Source organism: Balaenoptera musculus, chromosome 1 (assembly GCF_009873245.2).
Source record: "Balaenoptera musculus isolate JJ_BM4_2016_0621 chromosome 1, mBalMus1.pri.v3, whole genome shotgun sequence".
In the NCBI taxonomy this organism is placed as follows: Eukaryota; Metazoa; Chordata; class Mammalia; order Artiodactyla; family Balaenopteridae; genus Balaenoptera; species Balaenoptera musculus.
The window spans coordinates 153,723,944-153,748,377 of NC_045785.1; the positions used below are offsets into that span (position 1 = coordinate 153,723,944).

A 24,434-nucleotide genomic window follows, 5' to 3' on the forward strand; every position below is an offset into this window, starting at 1 on the left:
CATGTTTCTTCTTGGGTTTATCCTGTAGGGGACTTGCTGCACTTCCTAGACTTGGGTGGCTATTTCCTTTCCCATGTTAGGGAAGTTTTCAACTATAATCTCTTCAAATATTTTCTCAGGTCCTTTCTCTCTTTCTTCTCCTTCTGAGCCCCCTATAATGCGAATGTTGTTGTGTTTAATGTTGTCCCAGAGGTCTCTTAGGCTGCCTTCATTTCTTTTCATTCTTTTGTCTTTATTCTGTTCCGCAGCAGTGGATTCCACCATTCTGTCTTCCAGGTCACATATCCGTTCTTCTGCCTCAGTTATTCTGCTATTGAATCATCCTAGTGTAGTTTTCATTTCAGTTATTGTATTGTTCATCCTGTTTGTTTGTTCTTTAATTCTTCTAGGTCTTTGTTAAACATTTCTTGCATCTTCTTTTTTTTTTTTTTTTTTTAAAGGAAGAGCCTCAATTAGCCATTTTTTTTTAAGTACATTTTTTAAAATTAATTAATTTATTTATATTTATTTTTGACTGTGTTGGGTCTTCACTTCTGTGTGAGGGCTTTCTCTAGTTGTGGCAAGTGGGGGCCACTCTTCATCGTGGTGCGCGGGCCTCTCACTATCGCGGCCTCTCTTGTTGCGGAGCACAGGCTCCAGACGTGCAGGCTCAGTAGTTGTGGCTCACGGGCCTAGTTGCTCCACGGCATGTGGGATCTTCCCAGACCAGGGCTCGAACCCGTGTCCCCTGCATTGGCAGGCGGATTCTCAACCACTGCGCCACCAGGGAAGCCCTTCTTGCATCTTCTTGATCTTTGCCTCCATTGTTTTTCTGAGGTCCTGGATCATCTTCACTATCATTATTCTGAATTCTTTTTCTGGAAGGTTGCCTATCTCCACTTCATTTAGTTGTTTTTCTGGGGTTTTATCTTGTTCCTTCATCTGGTACATAGCCCTCTGCCTTTTCATCTTGTCTATCTTTCTGTGAATGTTTTTTGTTCCACAGGCTGCAGGATTGTAGCTCTTCTTGCTTCTGCTCTCTGTCCTCTGGTGGATCTCCTATTTTTGTTAGTTATATCATCTCAGCTTGTCAGAGCATATAACACTTATATTTCATTCAGTCACTCTTAACCGCACCTTTTTGTCTTAGATCTGCATGCTCAGTACTCACTATCAGTTGTTTTTTTGTTTTTGTTTTTGCTAGTTTCTCCTGTAATCTCTTGGTTGGCTATAGTTTGTCCTCTGGTGATTTCCGAGGAAAAGTCTCCAAGTGAAAATTACTGTTGGATTATTGCAGTTTTAAATACTGTCTGAGGCTTTGCTACTTAAAAGATAATGTGGCTGGATATAAAGTCCTTGGCTCATACTTTCTTTTCTTGAATATCTTATAGATATTGCTGTGTCTGTTTTTCTGGAGGATGTTGCTTTAGAGAACTCTGGGTTTCTTACTCTTATATGTGACTTAGTCTTTGCTTGGCTGTCCAAAGATATTCTTTATCTTTGAAATCTAGTAATCCTACTCTTAGTTGTTTTGATATGGACAATTTAGTTCAGTTTTTCATGCTATATGAGGTACAATTTAAAAATGTAGATTAAAATATTATTTTATTTCTGTAATATTTACCAGAAATATATCTAAAGATAGCTATTTTGTTCTGTTTTATGTTCCTTCTTCAGGTTGTCCAATTAAGTATATGTTGATTCTCCTATGCTTGTCATCTATATCTAACATTTTTTCTCCATTTTTTTGATATTATTGTTTCATTTTGTTTGATTTTCTCATGTTTATCCTGTTTCCCTTACTGTGTATGGCTCCCAAGAGGGAAAGTGAGAAGATTCAGAACTAACATGCTGTTGGAACACCAAAGTGTTCCTATTGGAATAACCAAAAACAACACTTTTCACTTGGTTTCCTGCCTAGGTTAGAAAAATTACATTTTTAAGAAATTTCAAGGTAAAGAAATGCTTAATTCTTATTGTAGTTTATCTTATTAAAATTATTATTAAATTATCATTAAAAAGTTATTAAATAAATTTCAGGACCTCTTAGATTGCTGAAGGTAACATTTATATTAGTGTTCAGTCACATCATAGGTTTATTCCTTGATAATAGTACAATTTGAAATTGTACTAATGATGTGTTTTTTTTTTTCTGTTACCGTAATTCATATGGGGTAGTAAAACAAACTGAAGAAAGCTTAGGACTTGTCAAGAGCCATAGAAATGGGGGGGTCATGAAGAGGGAGTTAATGGTGTATGAGAGAGGGCAAGCATCTGGACATCAGGAGGTGGCAAAGCAGAGGGCAAGAGAGTTTGGGGCCAGTAATCTGGCTGGTACACTCATCCAAAGAAAACTGCAGAACACACTCAAATGAGTCTTTTACTCTACATTGTCCTGCTTGAGCTCTGAATGAACTCCATGCCTGACATCTAGTCAATGTCCAGTAATAGATTACAGAATAAAAGAACAAGTGAACACACACATCTCATTGCAGTGATAAAATTTTACAAAATGAAGTTCTCAATAGGAAATGTTACCTGAAAAAACATTATTTCTTCATTTTTAATATTGAGTAATAAATCCATTTGTTCAGACTCCTTTATTCAACTTAATTTATAGTAGGAAGAATTCCATTAAAATCTTTGATCCTATCTTACTCAGGTATATCTTAATTGGCTCAGCCACTAGTTTTTGTGAGGTCCAGGATAAAGGAGTTGGCTGGAGTGATCCTCTCCCCATTTGCGAAAGTAAGTAAAGACTTTTTTTGACTTGCCTCTAAACCTAAACCATGTTAGGTAATAAAACTCCTGTGCATCTTTGCTGCTTCTTATACCCTTCATTAGTATTTGCATCATGAATGTTAGATTTGTAAGGATGCTTTCCCTAATTATTTCTTCCTCTTCACTCACTCATCTCAGTTGCCAAGTGTGAGCCTCCTCCAGCCATCAGCAATGGGAAGCACAATGGTGGAGATGAAGACTTCTACACATACGGCTCTTCTGTCACCTACAGCTGTGACCCTGACTTCTCAATGTTAGGCACAGCCTCTATTTCTTGCAGACTGGAAAATAAGACAATAGGTGTCTGGAATCCAAGCCCTCCTACTTGTAAAAGTAAGTCATAATGATGAATTTTGATTTGAATTTTTTGTTTAAAAGAAAAAGGAAGGTAAATGTATTGGGGGAAGTGAAATGATTCAAAGACAAACTAATTATTGCAATGATGCAGTCAATTTTTTGGTAAACTGATGCTTATGCATGCAGTACCAGTATATGGTAATAAATAGCACTGATATCTCATTGGCTTTGTAAAGTAAAAGTTTTTTTTTTAAATTAAAGTATTAATATAATTGACTCACAATATTATATTAGTTTCAGGTATACTACATGGTGACTTGATATTTTTATACAGTACAAAATGATCACCACAAATCTGGTTACCATCTGTCACCATACACTATTACAATATTATTGACTATATTCTTTATGCTGTATGTTACATCTTGAGATGTATTTATTTTATAGCTGAAAGTTTATACCTCTTAATTCCCTTCATCTATTTTGCTCTGCACCCCCTTCCCTCCTGCCACTTCCCTTCCTTGACCACCAATTTGTTCTCTGTATCTATGAGTCTGTTTCTGTTGTATGTTTTTTGTTTTGTTTTAGATTCCACACATAATTGAAATCATATATTTGTCTTTCTCTGCCTGACATTTCACTTAGCGTAATACACTCTAAGTCCATCCATGTTATCGCAAATGGCAAGATTTTATTCTTTTTTTATGGCATATATATATATATATATATATATATATATATATATATATATATATATATGGCACATCTTCTTCATCCATACATCTATTGATGGACGCTATGGTTGCTTCCATACCTTGGCTATTGTAAATAATGCTTCAATGAACATTGGGGTCACATATATCTTTTCAAATTAGTGTTTTTGTTTTCTTCAGATAAATAGTAAGGAATGGAATTCCTGGATCATATGGTAGTCCTATTTTCAATTTTTTGAGGACGCTCCATACTGTTTTCCATAGTGACTATACCAATTTACATTCCCATCAATGGTGCACAAGTGTTCTTTCTTTATCCGCATCCTTGCCAACAGTTTTTATTTCTTGTCTTTTTGATAATAGCCATTCTGACACATGTGAGGTGGTATCTCATTGTGGTTTTGATTTGCATTTCCCTGGTGATTAGTGATGTTGAACATCTTTTAATGTGCCTGTTGGCTATCTGTATATCTTCTTTGGAAAAAATGTCTATTCAAGTCCTCCGTCCATTTTTTTAATCAGATTTTTTATATTGATTTGTATGAGTTCTTTATGGATTTTAGACATTAACCCCTTATTAGATATATCATTTTCAAATATCTTCTCCCATTCAGTAGGTTGCTTTTTTGTTTTGCTGTTGGTTTCCTTTGCTGTGTGAAAGCTTTTTGGTTTGATTCAGTCCCCCTTTTTTTTTTTTTTTTTTTGCTTTTGTTGCCCATGCCTGAGGAGACAGATCCAACTAAAAAATACTGATAAGACTGATGTTAAAGAGGTCACTGACTATGTCTTCTTCTAGGAGTTTTATAGTTTCAGGTCTTACATTTAAATATTTAATCCATTTTGAATTTATTTTTGTATATGGTGTAAGAAAGTGGTCTAGTTTCATTCTTTTGCATGTAGCTGTCCAGTTTTCCCAACACTATTTACTGAAGAGTCTGTCTTTTCCCCACTGTATGCTCTTGCCTCCTTTATCCTAGAATAACTGATCATATAAGGGTTTATTTCTGGGCTCTCTGTTTTGTTCCATTGATCTGTGTGTCTGTTTTTTTTCCAGTACCATACTGTTTTGATTACTAAAGTTTTACAGTATAGTTTCAAATCAGTGAGCATGATAACTCTTGCTTTGTTCTTCTTTATCAAGATTGCTTTGGCTATTTGAGGTCTTTTGTAGTTCCATACAGATTTTAGGATTATTTGTTCTAGTTCTGTGATAAATGCCATGGGTATTTTGATAGGGATTGCATTAAATCTGTAGATTGCTTTGGGTAGTATGGACATTTTAACAATATTAATTCTTCCAATCTATGAACACATTATATGTTTCCATTTTCTGGTGTCATCTTCAATATATTTTTATCAATGTCTTGTAGTTTTCAGAGTACAGGACTTTCACTTCCTTGGTTAAATTTATTCCTAGATATTTTATGCGTTTTGATGCAGTTGTAAATGGGATTGTTTTCTTAATTTCTCTTTCTGATAGTCTGCTATTAGTGTATAGAAATTAAACAAATTTCTGTATATTAAATTTGTATCCTGCAACTTTAATGAATGCATCTCTTAATTCTAATAGTTTTTTTTGTGGAGTCTTTAGGTTTTCTATGTATAGTATCATGGCACTGGCAAATAGTGACAGTTTTACTTCTTCCCTTCCAATTTGGATTCCTTTTATTTCTTTTTCTTGTCTGATTGCTGTGGCTAGGCCTTCCAATACTATGGTTAATAAAAGTAGTGAGGGGGGCATCCTTGTCTTATTCTTGATCTTTGAGAAAAAGCTTTCATCTTTTAATGATTGATTTTGATATTAGCTGTGGGTTTGTCATATATGGCCTGTGATATCAGTTGTAACTTCTCTTTCACTTCTGAGTTTGTTTGAGCCATCTCTCTTCTTTTCCTGAGGAAACTGGGTAAAGATTTATCAATTTTGTTTATCATTTCAAAGAACCAGCACTCAGTTTCATTGCTTTTTCCTATTTTTTTTTAGTCATTATTTTATTTACTTTCACTGTGATTTTTATTATTTCATTTCTCCGACTAACTTTAGGGTTTGTTTTTTCTTCTAATTCTTTTGGGTCTTTTAGGTGTAAAGTTTGATCGTTTATTTCAGATTATTCTTGTTTTTGATGTAGGCCTATATTGCTATGAACTTCCCTCTTATAACTGCTTTTGCTGCCACCCATAGATTTTGGAAAGTTGTGTTTCCATTTTTATTTCTCTCAATGTATTTTTTAATTTTCTTTTTGATTTCTTCATTGACTGATTGGTTGTTTAGTATCAGGTTGTTTAGCCTCCACATGTTTATATTTTTCCATTTTTCTTCTTATAATTGATTTCTAATTTCATGTCATTGTGTTTGGAAAAGAGAATTCAATCTTCTTAAATTTATAGAAACTTGTATTGTGGCCTAATATGTGATCTATTCTGGAGAATGTTCTATATGCACTTGAGAATGTGTATTCTGCAGTTTTTAGATAGAATGTTTTGTATATATCTATTAAAACTATCTGATCTAATATGTCATTTAAGGTCAATATTTCCTTATTAATGCTCTGTCTTGATGGTCTTTCCATTGATGCAAGTTGGAGATTAAAATCCCCCACTATTATTGTGTTACTGTCAATTTCTCCCTTTGTGTTTGTGAACATTTGTTTAATATATTGTATTTAGGTGTTTCTATGTTGGGTGCATTGATATCTATAAATGTTATATCCTCTTCTTAGATTGACCCTTTATTATTAAGTAATGTCCTTTGTCTTTTGTTATAGTATTTGTTTTAAAGTCTCTTTGGTCTGATATGAGTATTGCTATCCCAGCTTTCCTCTTGTTTTCATTTGCATGGAGTATCTTTTTCCATCCCTTCACCTTCAGTCTGTGTACGTTTAGTTCTAGAGTGAGTCTCTTTTAGGCAGTATATAAAAGGGCCTTTTAAAATTTTTTATCCATTCAGCCACCTATGTCTTTTAATTGGTGCATTTAGTCCATTTACATTTAAAGTGATTATTGATATGAATGTACTTGCTGCTATTTTGTTAATTGTTTTCTGTTTTGTTTTGGTTTTTTTTGGTAGTTCTTTTTTGTTCCTTTCTTCTTCTCTTAGTCTTTTCCCTTGTGGTTTGATGATTTTCTCTAGTGTTATGTGTTTGCATTCCTTTCTCTTTAATTTTTGCATAACTATTGTAGGTTTCTGTTTTGTTGTTATCATGATGTATATATATATATATATATATTTATATAAAATAAACTGATATATATCAGTTTATTTTAAATTGATAGTCACAAGTTCGAATGAATTCTAAGAGCACTACATTGTTACTGCCCCCCCCCATTCTACATTTTTCACATTAGAGTTTACAACTTTTTATTTTGTTTATCCCTTAAACTACTTATTATAGTTATAGTTGATTTTGCTACTTTTGTCTTTTACCTTTTATACTACTATTTTAAGTGGCAGATCCACTGCCTTTACTATATATTTGCCTTTACCAGTGAGATTTTTTTCTTTCATATATTTTCTTATTTCTAGCTATGGCCTTGTCTTTTCTGCTTACAAAAGACCCTTTAACATTTCTTGTAAGGCTGGTTTAGTGGTGATGAACTCCTCTCATTTTTGCTTGTCTGTAAAACTCTTTATCTCTCCTTCAATTGTGAACGATTCCCTTGCTGGGTAAAGTATTCTTCGTTGTAAGTTTTTTTCCTTTCAGCACTTTAAATATATCTTGCCACTCCCTTCTGGCCTGCAGAATTTCTGCTTAAAAATTATCTGGTAGACTTATGAGGGGTTCTCTTGTACATGACAAGTTGTTTTTCTCTTGCTGTCTTTAAAATTCTCTATCTTTAACTTTTACCATTTTAATTATGATAATGTCTTGGTGTGGATCTCTTTTGGTTTATCTTGCTTGGGGTTCTCTGTACTTCCTGGACCTGGATATCGGTTTCCTTCCCCAGGTTAGAGAAATTTTTAGCCACTATTTCTTCAAACAAATTTTCTGCCCCTTTATCTTCTCTATTCTCCATTAATGAAAATGTTAGTTTGCTTGATGTTGTGCTAGATGCATCTTAAACTAGCCTCATTAATTTTTTTTTTCTTTTTGCTGTTCTGATTGGGTGATTTCTACTATTCTGTCTTTCAGATCACTTATCCATTCTTCTGTACCACCTAACCTGCTATTGATTCCTTCCAGTGTATTTTATTTTATTTATTGTATTCTTCAGCTCTAATTGGTTCTTTTTTATATTTTCTAACTCTGTGTTAAAGTTCTCTCTGTGTTCCTTCACTCTTCTCCTGGGTTCAGTGAGCATCTTTATAATCATTATTTTTTACTCTTTATTAGGTAAATTACTTATCTCTGTTTCATTAGGGTTTTTAAAAATAAGGTTTTATTTTATTCTTTCACTGGGAACATATTCCTCTGTCTCTTCATTTTGTTTGACTTTCCATGTTTGTGTCTACGAATTAGGCAAAACAGAATGAGCATGGGCTGGGGGACCCTGGCACTCATTGCATTGGGTCTGCCTTTGTGGTACAGTTGGAGCTGGAATGGGTGCATGTGGGAGGGGGTCCCAGGGTGCTCTGCCCAAGAACCACCCTGGGGGGATGGCTGGAGCTGCAATGGGCATGGGCTTGGGGTAAGGGTGTCCCAGTGGCAAAGTAAAAGTTGATTCTCATTCATATTGAGTTTGCTGCATGTCCAGGAAACTCTCTAGGGCAGCTATAGTTTAGGTGTTAGTTTAGCAACCATCTCAGCAATCCAGATTGCTTCAATCTTATGATATCAAAATGTGCTTTCACAATCTCTTTAGTAGAGGAAGAGAGAAAATCAAATTGTCCCCTGGCTTTAAGAGCTTTTTTCCTGGAAATGACCACATATCACTTTGCATTTCAGCCTTTTGTCCAAAACTAGTAATGTGTAGACCCTACTCATCCTAAGGGAACTGAGGAATATCACCTTTTGTCTGTGCAGGAAGCAGAACTGGAAATACTGGTTAGCACTGTTCATGTCAACCACATATGCCTACAGAGCAAGCAAAACCTATTACACACCAGAAGTTCAACAGGACAAAGCAAACAGTAATTGAGCAAGAAGAAATATTGTGGCATTGCTAGTTTGCTAATCTAAGACATCTTCCTTTGCAACTAAGCACCCACACAGTATCACTTACTATTCTGACTCAGCACAGGACACAATCAAATCGGGGATAAGCGATCATGATATTGCAAACCGTTTAAAATGCCTGAAGAACTCTCATGAGTTCAGAATGAAGGTGAAGGGCAGGCATTGAAAGGCTTTAACCAAAATGTGCTGAATGTTAGAAAGACAACTCTGGCTGCAGAATGGACAATTTGAAGTGGGACAAAACTTAACCCATAGGTAACATGTTGCAACTATATAGCTAAGTAGTGAAGCTCCTTCAACTGTTGCCATGGCAGTGGGCCTGGAGAGAAACTGGGGAATCCTAGAGGAATTAAAGTGGCAGGACTGACAGGACTTGATGACTGACTGCTGTGGGGTAGGATGCAGGGGTAGTTTGTTCTTTGCTTGTGATAGCACAGCTCTCTGATGCCCTGGCTACCTCTGCATCATGGCTATCACATCATTACCACTGACCACTGACCCACCATCAAAATCATCCAGGAGAGCAGGTCATTATAGGGAGAGGTTTTGAGGACCTCAAGATATGTTTTTTTCCTGGATTATATATGGCTACTTTTTCTTGGGAAAGTGAAGAAGTTAGAGTTATCCACAATCATCTCACAATAGAACCTACATGATGGGATCTCATTTTACTGAGGCTTTTAAAACTTGAAAAAAAAAATATATAACCCATTTGTCTTTTCTTTTGAGTTTTTAGAAATCACTTGTCCTCGGCCAGTGGTTAAATATGGAAGAATAATCTCTGGATTTGGACCCATCTATACTTATAAACAGTCTATTGTATTTGACTGCGATAAAGGTTATCGTCTCAAGGGCAACAAGTTAATCCACTGTGGAGCTGATAACAGCTGGTATCCTCCTCCTCCCATTTGTGAACTCAGTAAGTATGGACCATGAAAGAGTTTCAATGTCTGGCATCTAAAGATATCCAGAAATATTGATGGGGACATACTTATATGCCTAAGCCCATTTGAATCACAGTAAAAATTTAAATTTAGATCAATCCCTCTATTTTTTTCTTGTTGGAAAAAAGAATGATTACAGTACACTGTGCAAGGTCATATAACATCACAAAAGGCTGCCACACGCAGTTGTGCACACTACAACCCTAAAGAGAGATGTTAGCATTGTAGACATTGTGGATTAGTATGTTTATTTCAATAATTTTCTTGCAGTTGATAGAAAATTGCTTTGTTCTCACAAAAATCTTTATATTATGGTGATTGTTTTAAAAGATATATAGTAAAGTGTCCTGAGGGAAAAATGCCTTTTTCTAACTGGCACAAAATTATTGTATGGACTAACTATGATACTGACACTCTGAAATTATAAACTCATGTGGATCACTAAAAATTATCTTTTTTTAAAATTAATTTTTATTGGAGTAGAGTTGCTTTACAGTATTGTGTTAGTTTCTACTGTACAGCAAAATGAATCAGCCATACATGTATATATATCCTCTCCCTTTTGGACTTCCCTCCCATTCAGGTCACCACAGTGCATTAAGTAGAGTTCCCTGTTAACAATTATCTTAATAGTAACAATGATAACTTGGTGCTAGTCTAAGTACATAGCAAGAATTAATTCAATGAATTCTGTCCAGAATTGTGGGCACTATTATTATCCTCATTTTAAGGATGAGAAATCCATTCACAGAGGTTGTTTGACATGTCCAGAATAGGCAAATCCATTGAGAGAGAAAGAATTTTAGTGGTTTCAAGGGCCTGGGAGGAGGCAAGACTAGGAGGTGACTCCTAACGAGTACAGAGTTTCTTTTTGGGTTGATAAAATTATCCTAAAATTGGATACGGGTGATGGTTGCACAACTCTGTGGATATAGTGAAAACCATTGGATAGTGTATTTTAAATGGGTGAATTTTATGTTATGTGACTTGTGTCTTAATAAAACTTAAAAAAGACCCTTACCCTTGAAGATAAAAATAAAATAAACATCCAACTTGACAGATGTTTCTATTACATTTCCATACTGTGAGCCAGTAGCATCAGCAAAGAGTGAAGAGGACAAGATACAAGGTTTAGGCTCAGAAGTCACTTTGTGCTTGGTTTGTTCTTGCCAAACCCTTAAATGATAAAGCTTCTGGTGTCATCTGGATAAGGGGAATGACTCTTGTTTATTTTCTCCTATCAGCCAGGAAACAAGAGAGTCAGATTTATTTGTCTGCAACATTTCTCCAGTCATATCCACCTAGCAAGCCCAATGCTTCAATTCAGATACTAAACTTTCTGAAGTAAAATGAAGAGGAAGAATTCATATTTTGAATAGTTGGCACAACACACAGAATCCACTTGTTAGTGCCCTTAGTAAGAACCTCTCTGATGCCTTGCACATTTGGGTACATGTCCATGTGTGTTTTCTGGTGTGGCTGATTCATCAGCTATGGCAGGCTGGTTCCTGGCTGAATGAGCACATGACACCCTTTGATAGGACAGGCTCATTGATCACTGTTGCATCCCTAGTAACAGTGTCCTTTTCCCTTTTTCTTCCTTTATGGGTAGATGGCTGTGCTGGCTTACCATACATCCCCCATGCCACGTGGGGAAAATATGGCTACCAGAAGCCAACAGAAGAGGAAGTGTATGATATTGGGACTGCAGTGAGGTACTACTGCCATTCTGGCTATAAACCCAAGGCAGATGGGCCCACGACTGTGACTTGTCAGAGAAATTTGGAGTGGACCCCATACATACAATGTGAGGGTGAGTTTCTTTTTTTAAAATCTTTTTGTATATTAAATATCCAGTATGTGCTAGGATTTTCCATCTTAAATGAATATAATGTTTTTCCTCAAGATAAATTTAGAATTATACTAATTGAACACAATAGTGAACAATTATTGCCAGAAGGGACCATAAAGGTTTTGGAGCTTGAGGAGCTGAGAAATTATAATCTTATCCTGGTTCAGAATCAAATGAGACAAAACACAGAAGTCAAACATTATGAAGATTAAGTATGAACTTCATTACTGGTATAGGTAGAATGGAGAATACAGCTCCACCACCACCCAAGTCAGAACTCCGTCACAGCCCTTTCCTCCCCAATGTAGATTTTGGGGTGCTTGACAGAAGGAAAGTCTGTGAAACAGTCATGAACTCAAGCAGCTGCAAGGTGACTTGTGTCTCATGTCTCTTGAGCCATGAGACTGTGGGCTGAAAGACCTGTCTCTAGATGACAGACTCTGACCCCTGACCCAGTGCTTTTGCCTCAATAGGATAGAAAGGAGACTTTCTCTAGTCTCACTTGAGAGTAAGTGAGGGGCTGAAAGATATATGGATGCAATTTTATGGGCCTCAATGGAATTGACAACATGCATTTTTCTACACATCTATCAGACTCTTGCCATTTTAGAGGTAAAGACACTGAGGCCCAGAATACAGGGAACTTTATTCTGTAGATTGCAATTTGAAAAATATGTGAAATGTACAAATAATGAAAAATGGTAATCCACTTATTGAAAGATTAGTCATTTCATATTAGGACTTAAAGTTCAATTGCAGTCGTTCAGACTCATTTTGGGGAAATAGAATGAAAGATTTTAACAATATCACTGAATTAAAATATATTTAATAAAAATTATTGCCACCACTTAAATAACAAAGTATTGGAAACTACTGAATTGTAAACAAATGAGGTGGAGTACTTTAGCAAATCAGGGCCAGGGAGAGCAGACTCAAAGTGCCTCTGCTTTCCCAATCTCTCTTCAGTGGTGAGATCTTCTAAAGGTAGAAATTAAACTTTTAGCCATAGGAGCCTCCTCATGGTGATTTTACTAACCATTAGCCTTCTTTTATATTTTTTTAGAGGTTTGTTGCCCAATACCAGAACTGAGCAATGGCAGAATCACTCAACTGAGAAAAAGCGGCATTGACAATAGCTGTACCTATTTCTATGGAGATGAGGTTTCATATACATGTAATAAGAAATATACATCTCATGCTAGATGCACAGGAGATGGCACGTGGAGTCCCAAAACACCAGAATGTTACCCAGGTAAGAGCTTATGGAAGCATGTTATTTTAGAAGTTTTTCATATCAAAATGATGGAGATTGTTATTTTTTAATTAAAGTGTAGTTGATATTATATAAGTTATTATATAAACTTATTATATAAGTTTCAGGCATACAGCATAGTGATTCACAATGTTGGAAGGTTACGTTCCACTTATAAAAATTGGCTATATTCCCTGTTTTGTACTGTATATCCTTGTAGCTTATTTATTTTATACATAGTAGTTTGTACCTTTTAATCCCCTACCCCTATCTTGCCCCTCTTAGCTTCCTTCCCCCCACTGATAACCACTAGTTTGTTCTCTATATTTGTGAATCTGTTTGTTCTGTTATATTCATTCATTTTATTTTTTAGATTCCACATATAAGTGATAACATAGAGTATTTGTCTTTCTCTGTTTGACTTATTTCACTAAGCATACTACTCTCCAGGTCTATCCAGGTTGTTGCAAATGGCAAAACCTCATTCTTTTTTATGCCTGAGTAATATTCATATATAGATAGATAGATAGAACATAGATATAGACACACATCTTTTTCCATTCATCTGTTGATTGACACTTAGGTTGCTTCCATATCTTGGCTACTGTAAATAATGCTGGTATGAACATTCAAAATGATGGAGATTATTAAGGGAAGGTTTCAAATTAGGTAAAAGAGACATGGGCTGGTTGGCCCTGAGGACATGGTAAGCCCTCACCTGGAGCCCCTGAGAAACTGGTCTCTAGGGGAATCAGCCCAGGATGCTTTTTTGTGTCAAGCATAGGGGTTCCAAGATGGTTGAGTCTGTGAGCGTCAAATACAACAGTCCCCAAGGCAAGGTCATATTCAAGTGTGGAGCAGAAAGTTTTCATTCTTTCAGTCTCTCTGTGAAATGAAAAAACCTCAGTAAATTTGCCTCTAGCTTTGGGAACAGAGTTACAGTTTGGATGTGAAACCACTGCTACAGCCCAACTTAGAGAAGACTGTTGACACACAAGTTGGAATGGTTTCAATAGCCTACCTTGCAAAACACTTCAGATTTGCAGAATTTCCTTTATAAAAACAAGGGAGGCGTCAGAGCTTTCCTTTTAGGTCAACAACTTCAAATTCTTAGCATGGAAAATTCAGAGAAGACAGAAGTGGTTCTCCTTGCTTGTGGTTTTTTAATCCTATGATCAACATGCACCTCGGGTTGTTTGAGCTGGCCAAGGACTGCATGAATGGAAGAGGAAAATTAGAATTGTCAAAGGCATAATTTCTTCTATTGGTGATACATATAAGAAGAAAAGACTCATCTCTGCCCATCACTGAGTTATGGCAGAACTTGCCACTAAGAACTCAAAATGGGTGAAAGTTGATACATGGAAAAGTCTTCAGAAGGATTGGGTAGACAGTTAAGTAGCTGTGATCAACAGCAGGACTCACCTATGCTGGAAAGGCCTGGATGGAAGAGGAAGTGGACTGAACCAAGACAAGGTTTTAGTAAAAAAAAAAAAAAATCCTTAGAGCCAGAAACAAATGTTGTGCCCAAGGTAAAGTTGCTATGTGGGGCAGATTTATTGGAGTCCTTTGGTGTTCCCAATCTGTGGAAAAGTGAGGATATCACCAAAGTTGCAGGAGACTACAAGCTCATATATATTACTTGGGCTGGAAAAGATGCTCAGAAATTCATTGATGAATCCCATGTGATGTGGAAGCATCAGAACAACAAGATCTGGCCAGCCCTTCACTGCTTGGTACCAGAGCATTTGCTATTTGATACCAGATCTTGTCCAAGAATATACTGAAAACCATAACTATATAGCTCTGGGAGTGAAGAGAGGAATGTTGGGGTTATCCTGGCTCATTTGCATGAAAGCACTGCAGAAGCTAACTCATAAGAAATTCTACAGCATGGTATCTTGGACTTCCCTTTTAGGAATTTGAAACAACCTGGTTAGTAACTAGGGAAAGGAATTGTGATCCTTTTTCATAAACAAAAGCTTAACAGTTTGGTAAGAAACAGTGGTAAATTAAAATCAGGTTTATCTTTTTATCAGAAGTTGCCAAGATGTAAGGTTTCAATAGGTCTTCTCTTTGTTTGTTTTTTAAGAATGTACCAATCCCTTTATCTTTAAAACAAGAGGCTAGCAGCACTAAAACCAGAAGACCATTCAATCAAACTAACTACAAAAGTAAGTCAAAAAGGACATCTTGGCTTTACTACATAAGAGAAGCAAAGTGTGAAAAGCAAGAGTTCATTTAAAATCCTAACTTTAGTCATGAAAGGAACTAACAGTTTTCGCATGCCTATTTCTGGGCAGTCTTCATCCAGAGTGGCTAAAGAAGTAATTCTTAAGGTAGTGATCTTGCAAAATGCACCACTGATTAGTCATCTCTTCTCCAGCTATGCAAAAAACAGGATGTGAAAGTGCCTCGCAGAAACCTGATGCCAAAAATTCGTTCTCTCTGGCATATATCTCAAGACAAATTAAGCTTTGCCAAGACACACTGCAGACACACTGGAGCATCACCTTTGGATGCAGGGAGAGAGGTCCAAGCCCTTGAATGCTTAGAAAGGTGCACAGGTGTTTCTGATGCCCAGCAGAAACAGAGAGCCTCTGCCTTACTCTGTATAACAATATATTCTCTTAACATCCCACTGTGGCTCATGTTCTAGCCCTGGCCATCTGTCATCTTTTTATCTTCAGGAACAACTTCAGAGATGACATCATGCTATCTGGAGCAGAGAGAACCACAGAGAATGAGAGATCTCATTCAAGAATTTTATGAAGTATGAATGCTCTTAGCCTTTACTGATAGCTTAATAATCATTAAAAATGCCACACTGGGTCAGCCCAGCAGTTTCTTCAGCTCAGATTTTTTGGCACTGATGAATGGATTGTGGAAGAACACTGTGATCTCAATCTAAAACTCTAGAGTTTTTGTAAAGCCTGCTGTTTCTATTCCAACCCACTGTAAATCTGCCATTTGTGAATTTAAGCAGAAAAAGAGTCTGTTTTCTTATACTTTTCTCTCCTTGTTCTTTTGTACAGACTTTCACAAAGTAGAATTCTCAAAAAATAATTAAAGTCACAGCTTCATGTTAAAAACACAAGCTTGTTATATGGTTTGCTACTGATTAAAATTTTGTGAAAGTTTTATCAATTGGTAAAGCAAAAAGACCAGAAATAGCTTCTTATAGACCAGTTTTATGGTTCATGAAAATCATTCTGTGATAGAAATAGGACTATGGTTAAATTTCTAATGAAAATAGAATAATTTCCCTTTTTGCAATTTGTATTTCATATCTACACCATTCTAGTGGAAGGACTTATAACTCTGCATGATGCCAAAAGCTCGGCCTCTGTGTATTGGTGCCAAATAGAATCTTGGAGAAAAGAATAACTTTATGGCTCTGCCAGGCAAAGGGGGACACAGCAGACTCGTACCTCTCAAAATTGTGTGTCCCAACCCAGGAGGATTAGATGAGGAGTTTTATAGTAATGGTTCAAGGGTGGGGTTGCTGATAAAATTAGGGTGTGTGCAGGGCCTCCACTCCTCTAATCTGGTCTCAGGTAATCTTGAGAGTTTCTCTGGTTCCTTTAATGTAGCCTCAGGTGGTCTTTCTCTGGTATTAAGAATGCTGACATCTTAAAGAGCTTAAGGACATTGTTATGTGTATTCCTTGAGACAGACCAGGACCCTGCAGAAGGCTGCACTATTGTTTCTTGGCTGTCCCTCCCTTGTCTTTGCATCCCTTCCCTTCCCAGATTAGCAGCTGTTCGAATCTGCCCTTTGGAACTCAGGGAAGGTCATGGAGATTGAAGGTCTGTTCCCTACAAGAAGCGGGGGACAGAAAGGCTTCTGTACCCAGGAACCCTACAGGGTCCTGCTCAGTTTCATGCAGAAGAAAAAAATACTTATAACTGTGCAGTCGTATAGTCAGATCTGAATCCACAATTTTAAAAAGGGGAATGTTAAATAAAGCTGGCACAAATTCTATAGCTCTTGACATATTCTCACTAAAGCCAATTGCTGACTTCTTAAAGACAGGGAGGGGTGAAAAGCCCAGTAGGTTTCAGTCTCTATCTGCTAAATGAATGAAAGGATAGAAAATCAGATCTTACAGATGAGTGTCATTCTTCCCATAGCTTTTTGGAGGTTAAGAGTTGGAGCAGTACTAAAGAAGAACAATCTAGAAGCAGATGAAATTATCAAATTTAAGTTTGATTTCTTCTCTTGGAAATCTACTCTTAGTTCATCTGAAGTGTGTGTGAACTGCAGAAAGGCTCCAATGCTAGAATCTCTTATTCCGCCTTTTTACCTAGAAGTTCCTATACCCTGATCAGCTGTGAGTATATTGATCTTGGAACCCACTGGTTGAAGCATGTGGGCACCCTCCCAGGAAACCTGGTAATAGTGAAATGACCCTATTATTGTGCTGTTTATGGATCAACAAATTGAACATAGAACAAACTGCTTGGCTTTTGTGCCAGTATCAAGGATGCTGCTAATACCACAGCATCATAGGGTTTTGGGTATCCTTAAGGACAGACTCCCTCCTTGGATAATGGAAATTAGAACAATGAACTTCACAGGGTGATAAATATGAGTAACTGTTGTGACTTCTATTGAGAAAGAGGAAGTATGCCATTGTTTATTCCCTACCATGCCTTTTTCATAATTTGCTTTTATAATGTAAATTTAGAATTTAAGAAATGTGTAAAGCTGGTGTTTTGTTTGATGCTGATGTTTTTTATGTGTTGTACTTTTTAACCCTTAACATTGTTTGTATAATTTGAATGCAACAAATGAACTTGCAGTGAAAGTCCTTTACTACAGCCTCATTCAGTTGGAAAAATGAAACAAAACAAACAAAAAAACCCCCACATTAGGTAAAAAAGTTCATATACCCTGAATGATTTTTAGAGTGGATAAATTTGTTAAAAAATACTGCCCCCTCAGTCCAACTTTCTCTTTTTCCCCCACTGCTTGTTCCCATTCTTTTGAACTTCCTGGTTTCCTTCTTTTTTCTGAATCAATGAAAATAGCCCACATCTAAAAGATAAGCTAGACAGTTCAGTTATTACCTTTTATTTCTTGGTATTTATTCTTTTTTCTTCTCTTCCTTCTGGTCCATATGCCTTCATCTACAGTGTAAAACCTGCCCACATCTAGTGAACCTGCCTTTCTCAGCTTACTTCCTTTCTTCCTTCTCTACTTTCCATACTCTGGAACATCATCATGCCATCTACTTTTTGCTTATTCAGTAGAATTAACGTGATGCCATTGATGTTCTGTATCAGTGTGGTATTCTGTGGATGTCCACATGGTCATGATATCTTCAGACTCTATTATGACAGGGACAGGTGAGTTATCATAGCCAAGGTCTTAAAATGCAGATATATGATCTTGAACCTTCCATGTGTATGCAAACTGTTTGTGATCCTCTTTTCTGATAGGGATGGAAAAGAAGGCCTCTGCTAAATCAGTGGCCTCGTTTATCCAAAGACACACGAATCTGCTCTAGCAAAGATTCCACATCTGGTACAGTGGATGCATGCAACAGGGGCTAAAATGCTGTTGGGTTTTCAGTAGTTGACTGTAATTCTCCAGAATCCTAATTTTTGTAGTAGACAGACTGGTGAAGTACATGGGGATATGATGACCCCTCCTGCATCTTTAGTTCTTTAAGAGTGGCACAAATTTCTCCTTCTCCCCTACCCCTCAGTACATGATATTTTACAAAACTTACCTCCTTTGCCTCCAGGGGGAGGGTATAGGTAGTATCAATGGCTTCTACTTGGCCCTCTTGGATAGGACAGCTCTAACCCCATAGGCCAAGGACCAATGTGGAGGTTGTACCAATGACCCATTTTGTCTATCCTGTTTATACCTTCAAAGGTAATGGAAATGGCCACCAAGTGGTCTAATAGCAGGGCCATGATGTTTCCAGGTGTCCACGTCAACTCAAGCTCTATGTCCAATAATCTTTGGATTATTGTGCACCTCTCACCTGTGCACAGTTACCTATGTAAATAGACATAGGTCCTCTTAGAAGACTGGGGCACTCATTCCTGTGTATTCTTCCCAAGGTGCTGTAGTATCTTTACTCCTGGAAACTGTCTTTTTTCTTTAGTCGATGATCTCCAGACCTGACAACTGGCACAGGTCCAGAAACTGAACGAGGGATTGTAACTTTTTGTTGGACCAAATGCCATCAGCCTCCTGATCATCCATCCTTAATTTCTTTTGATGGTACAAATTGCGTAGTAACTGGTTGGCTGCTCATTTATTTTCACCCTTATGAATGCCATGTTCTATTAACCATATTCCTAACTCTCAGGCACCTCTGGTTGTCTCTCTAACTTGCCACTCATTATGATGATTACACTTACTTAGCTTCTGAAGCATATAAGCACCTCTCAGACTGCGATTGCTAAGAGTGAAACTTGTTCTTTAATGTTCTTCCCATCATCAGCTCTGGCCTTTGATATGGGTGCTCGTCTTGTTAGGATATTCCTTCTGACCTTGGTACATGTATCCTCCAGGCTTTCCCAGGCAACATAATCATTTGGTGAGGTTTCCAGCATGCGTGAGGTGCTTCCACTCCAGCATGCTCTCTTTTCTGAGTCACTTCATCTCTCCTTCCACCACGTGCCATGGCAACTCCAGCATTTGAATCTCATTGTCAGCAACATGTTTTCTATGCCTCAAGGAGACATCTGAGGATAGTACTTGTAGATACTATAGCCCATCAGTTTAATATTTTACCTGACTTTCCTGATGGCCTGTTTTATTTAAGTTTCTCATGCACTGTTTGTGGATCCTGACAGCATTCCCTTTCAGAGAGGTACTCAGCACCATGCCACGTCTATTATTCCAACCTGCAAGCCATCTTTTTAATTCTTTCTATGAGCTCTTTTCTCATAGATATTTTAGAAGACAGTAAGTATATTCTTGGGGGGTTGGATGGACAGGTTTGAATGGGAGCAATGAGTCAGAGATTGTGGATTTATTTCACATCTTTACAGTCTCTCCCAGATGTACATCTCTGCATTTAGCCTGAAATCAGTGGAGTGTACCACTAGTACAATGAGACTTTGGGCCGAATTCAGCCTTCATGCCAAAATGGCTCCTAAATAGTGTCAAGTTTAGTGAATTGTCAATAAAATGAAACAAATCTTAAGTGCTTGTCATTCCATTGGAGCCTTTCTAAGGTTCCCCAGCCTCAGGCCTACAGAAGGGCAGCATAGATCCTGGGTTTGGCTAAGTGAGCAGATGGGCAGAGAACATAGAATGACAGAAGGAAGCCTCCTACAAACCACACAGATTCTGGGAAGTGTAATATAAGCATCCGACATGCTGACCCTCTTTCACTTTTATGTCTCACATCAAGATTGCGATTCTCCCCCTGTCATTGCCCATGGACATCATGAACTAATCAGTTCATTCCTTGGATTAAAAACTGGTGATGCTATATACGAATGTGATGAAGGGTACACCCTGGTTGGAAAGAACAAACTCTCCTGCACTTCTTCAGGCTGGTCACCTGCAGCCCCTCAATGTAAAGGTAACTCCAGCTCCCTCTTCAGCTTTGTGGGGGGCGAATTGTCCTGAAAGGCTTGAGAGCACAGTTTCTTCTCTGTCAGAGGCAGCAAAAAAATATTTGATTCAATTTGATTTATTTTAAATACTTACTATATTCTGATGGTACCCAAAGCAAAAAGTACAGAAGGCACAACAGAAACATTAATCTCCCCTACTTCTTTCTCCCAGGTGCAAAATTCAGCCTTTGTGAGGCAGCCCCTATTCTTCATTTCTTGTATGCTTCCAGAAATATTCTACAGGTGGTACATCTTATCTGAGTGTAGTTGTGACCCATAGCAAAACTGTCATGGAAAGTTGGTCTAGCATGAATGTCGACTCCCATGGGATAATTGCAAGCATCGTGGTGAGGTCACAGGTATTTCCATCAGAGCCAGTGCAGGGCACCACCAGCTCAGGACATAGGCATGTTGTGGGTGGGGTACTCCTAGTGTGCCAGCTGTGTGGCGACAAGAGGGGTAAAGATGGGGTCTGATTGTTACATGCACACAGGTTTAGTATCACTTTGTCATCAACAACCGCAAGGATTACTTGCCACCATTGTCTCCATTGCACATGGGAGGATAATAGGCGAGAGGGAAAATCTTGTATCCAGCATCTTACAGGGATCAAGATATGAGAGATAGTTGACTTAATAGATGAGGATTTGGGGTCACATGCCCTTTTTATATTCTGTCATGTTGTTTAAAATTGTTATGTCCTTGGGCAAGTTACTTAACTTTTCTGTATCTCACTTTCTCCTAGATAAAATAGTGAGACTTAAATAAGGTAATCACATAAAGTACTAGCCCAAAGTCTAATACGTAGCCAATGCTCAATAAATATGTTAATGAAAATTATTTTTATTCTCAAGATGAAAGATAAGGTAAAACAACTAGCATCACTTAAATATAGTTCATTCTTAGTACCGTAGAGTCATATCTTTTTCTTAGATCTACAGATTGCTTAAAATTATGTTTCCATTTCAGCTTTGTGTCTGAAACCAGAGATAGAACATGGAAGGTTATCTGTGGATAAGGATGGATATGTTGAACCTGAAAATGTCACTGTCCAGTGTGACTCTGGCTATGGTTTGGTTGGTTCCCAAAGTATCACTTGTTCAGAAGACAGAACGTGGTACCCGGAGGTGCCCAAGTGTGAGTGGGTAAGTGGCACAATTCAAGGCAGTTTACAATCTATCAAACCCTAAAATGGCTGTCTCCCTCAAAGCACTGTCCTGCCAGCAAAGGTGACATCTGACTTGTCAAGATTCATTCATACAAAGGAACTCTCAATTTTGCCTTGAAGCCCTCTGGTCAGAAAGGAGTGGCAAGTTTTCCTGCTCTCACTTGAGAACAGGGAAAACTGAGCCCCTTTGGAGTGGAGGGTCTCAGAGACCTCGGGGTACTGACTCCTTAACTTTACTTTTCTAGGGGATATGGTATACTGTTGTCCCATTTCTGGATGGTCAGCAGAAATAGTCTCTGTTCCCACAGAGGCTTTCTGCGAAGCCATCTCAGAAAAGAGTTATATTCCTCTTAGGAAGACGATGGTGGGGTCCAAGGTGTTTTCTGGTTTTCCTGCTCATCCACCAGTTCTAGGTGGGTCTTGGTCCTGAATCTGTAGTCCTGCCTTTATCAGCATGAACTATGTCCCCTAACAATTGGGAGAGAAGCCTTTTAAGCACACGCATCACATATTTCTCTTTTAGGAGTACCCTGAAGGCTGTGAGCAAGTGGTCAAAGGCAAGAAACTCATGCAGTGTCTCCCAAACCCAGAGGAGGTGAGATTGGCCCTGGAGGTGTATAAGCTGTACCTGGAGATTCAACAACTGGAGCTTCAGAACGATAAGGCGAAGCAAGCCACTCAGGAGTGTTGACTGTAATGTTTCCCATGAAGGGGAGGAAAATGTGCCTTGCTGCCTTAAATCCAATATGGATCACTTCAGTTAATCACCTTTACCATCTCTTTTACACCATCAATTGTGCTAATAATTATCTAGAAAGGATAATTGGTTAATATTTAGTGCTTTGAGACTGTAGAATTATTGATCATTTTCTGATTCATATTTTTGTTTTTCTGGACACAGAGTACACATTTTATCAATTAAAAAATTTACATATCCAACAGTATTTTGTCTTCATGGTCATTAGGACTCTGTGAAATGAGGTCTATGAAAAAACCCATACATAAAGTTGATACATTTATTTTACGGTAGGGACCTTGGACATATGAACGTGGGTTCACACCAATACATTTCCCTGGATTGCCTTTACTCCACAGTTCCACATGTACAAGTCACTCAGGTGTTCAGTATTTAGATTAAACATCAACACACCCCAAAAGCCTTGTCCGTTGTCCCCCATTTGAAGCAGTCACGCCCTTTTCTAAACTCCCATGCACTTGGCCTCTGCCTCACTAATGCTCCCTTTTGGCTTTTGGCTTGTAAGAAGGGGATTCATGTCTGTGTCTGATCTCCTGATTCCATCCTCAGGAACAAACTCTGAAAGCCTGATGAGTGGAAGCCCACCCGACAGCCACCTTTGTGCTCCCAAGTCCTTGTTCTGATATGGTCCTCATTTTCCTTAATAGAAAGTAAAATGGCTCAAGCAACTACCCCCCACATGAGGAGAAACCCCATATTAATCACACTTATGTCTTGGGGTTTTCGGAGACTTCCTCCAACACTTGCATCCTCTAAAATCTCTCTCTCATTCATATCTCAGTTCCTTTGGTTGTTCTATTTCCTTTGTACACAGAACTCTATGGGGGAACAGTGACCTCTTTATTTTAATTCCCCCAAACATACTCCAATGAGACAAGGGTGTGTAGCAAGCTTTCACTAAACTTTAGATAGGTTTGAATTGCTATAGTAACCTACTTAATATAGAAGATATCTGTCCATGGTCTTTTTTTTTTATTCACTATTTTTTAATTCCAATACTGTATTTCACTCTATGTATAATATGTTCATTCATCTTCATATAGAAATACTGCTAAGTGAGTTGCCATACCATGGTCTTAAAAGCCATTTGTCTGGTCCTTTTACTCAGAATTTCTTTTGGTTGATGTTTATTTTGGGTTTCTCCTGAGACAAGTGGGGAACTACTTTCCTTGGGAGGTGCCCCAGAAAGCACTGTGATTGAGTGGGGTAGTAAGATGGGGAAGTGAGGACAGCCTCAAGAGGTCATTGCTGTTGCAAGCAGAAGCTTAATCATGCTGACTGCCTTCTGGGAGCATGGGGAACACAACTCCGAGTTGTCTTTCTAAGGAGGATGAGCCGGGGTATTTATTCACCAGTACCCTCCTCTCATTGGTAAAGACTTGCTCTAGCAGCACTGGCACCCAATCACATCTGACCCCACTGCGGGCCGGTGGGGCCGGCAATGAGACATCAAGGCAGAGACACACGGGTAGCCAATGGCTCTGTGGGGACGCTTGTGGTAACCCCCAGAGCAGGGATGTGGGGAGAGCATAGATGATATCTTCTCCAGTTGCTTTTTCTCTGCGGACATGTTGTTCCAGTCTATGTTTTTTTCCCTACTCAAATCTCTCATTTGCCTTTATTAGACTCCTGCAACAGTTGGATTTTGTAGCCCTTAACACAATTACCTTCATTTTTTCACAGTGAGCAGTTTAGTTCTTCATCCTCCATTGGGCTCTTTTCCAATTCTGGTATTTCTTGTTATATGAATTCTCACAAATCAAATATTTGCTCACACTGCCTACAAAACAGTTAAAATTCACCAATCCCCTGTAACAAATATTATGCCTCCTTTTTTGGTTTGGGATGTGAGGATGTAGTATGAGCCTCAGGGGTTCTTCATACATTTTGTGAATAGGATTGCATCATCATCTGCTCTCATTGTCCAAATGCCTTGTGTATTATAATTATCTTCACATTCATCATCAAAAATATGATCTAAGAAAGTGGAA

At 37.9% G+C, this 24,434-nt stretch overlaps 1 protein-coding gene and 1 pseudogene across 6 annotated transcripts in view; both read left to right on the forward strand.

Moving 5' to 3' along the window:
- C4BPA (complement component 4 binding protein alpha) overlaps positions 1-22,630 on the forward strand; it is a 56,999-nt gene extending 34,369 nt beyond the window's left edge. For all 6 annotated transcript variants that reach the window (XM_036847682.1, XM_036847641.1, XM_036847652.1 and 3 more), the window contains 8 exons: positions 2,642-2,727; positions 2,899-3,093; positions 9,618-9,800; positions 11,438-11,638; positions 12,741-12,929; positions 20,311-20,484; positions 21,488-21,663; positions 22,210-22,630. In XM_036847682.1, the coding sequence (XP_036703577.1) occupies positions 2,642-2,727; positions 2,899-3,093; positions 9,618-9,800; positions 11,438-11,638; positions 12,741-12,929; positions 20,311-20,484; positions 21,488-21,663; positions 22,210-22,377 (1,372 nt within the window). In that variant the 3' untranslated portion in view covers positions 22,378-22,630. The remainder of the gene's footprint in view (positions 1-2,641; positions 2,728-2,898; positions 3,094-9,617; positions 9,801-11,437; positions 11,639-12,740; positions 12,930-20,310; positions 20,485-21,487; positions 21,664-22,209) is intronic.
- Positions 13,339-15,631, forward strand: LOC118892782 (annotated as a pseudogene).
- Positions 22,631-24,434: the final 1,804 nt, after the last annotated feature.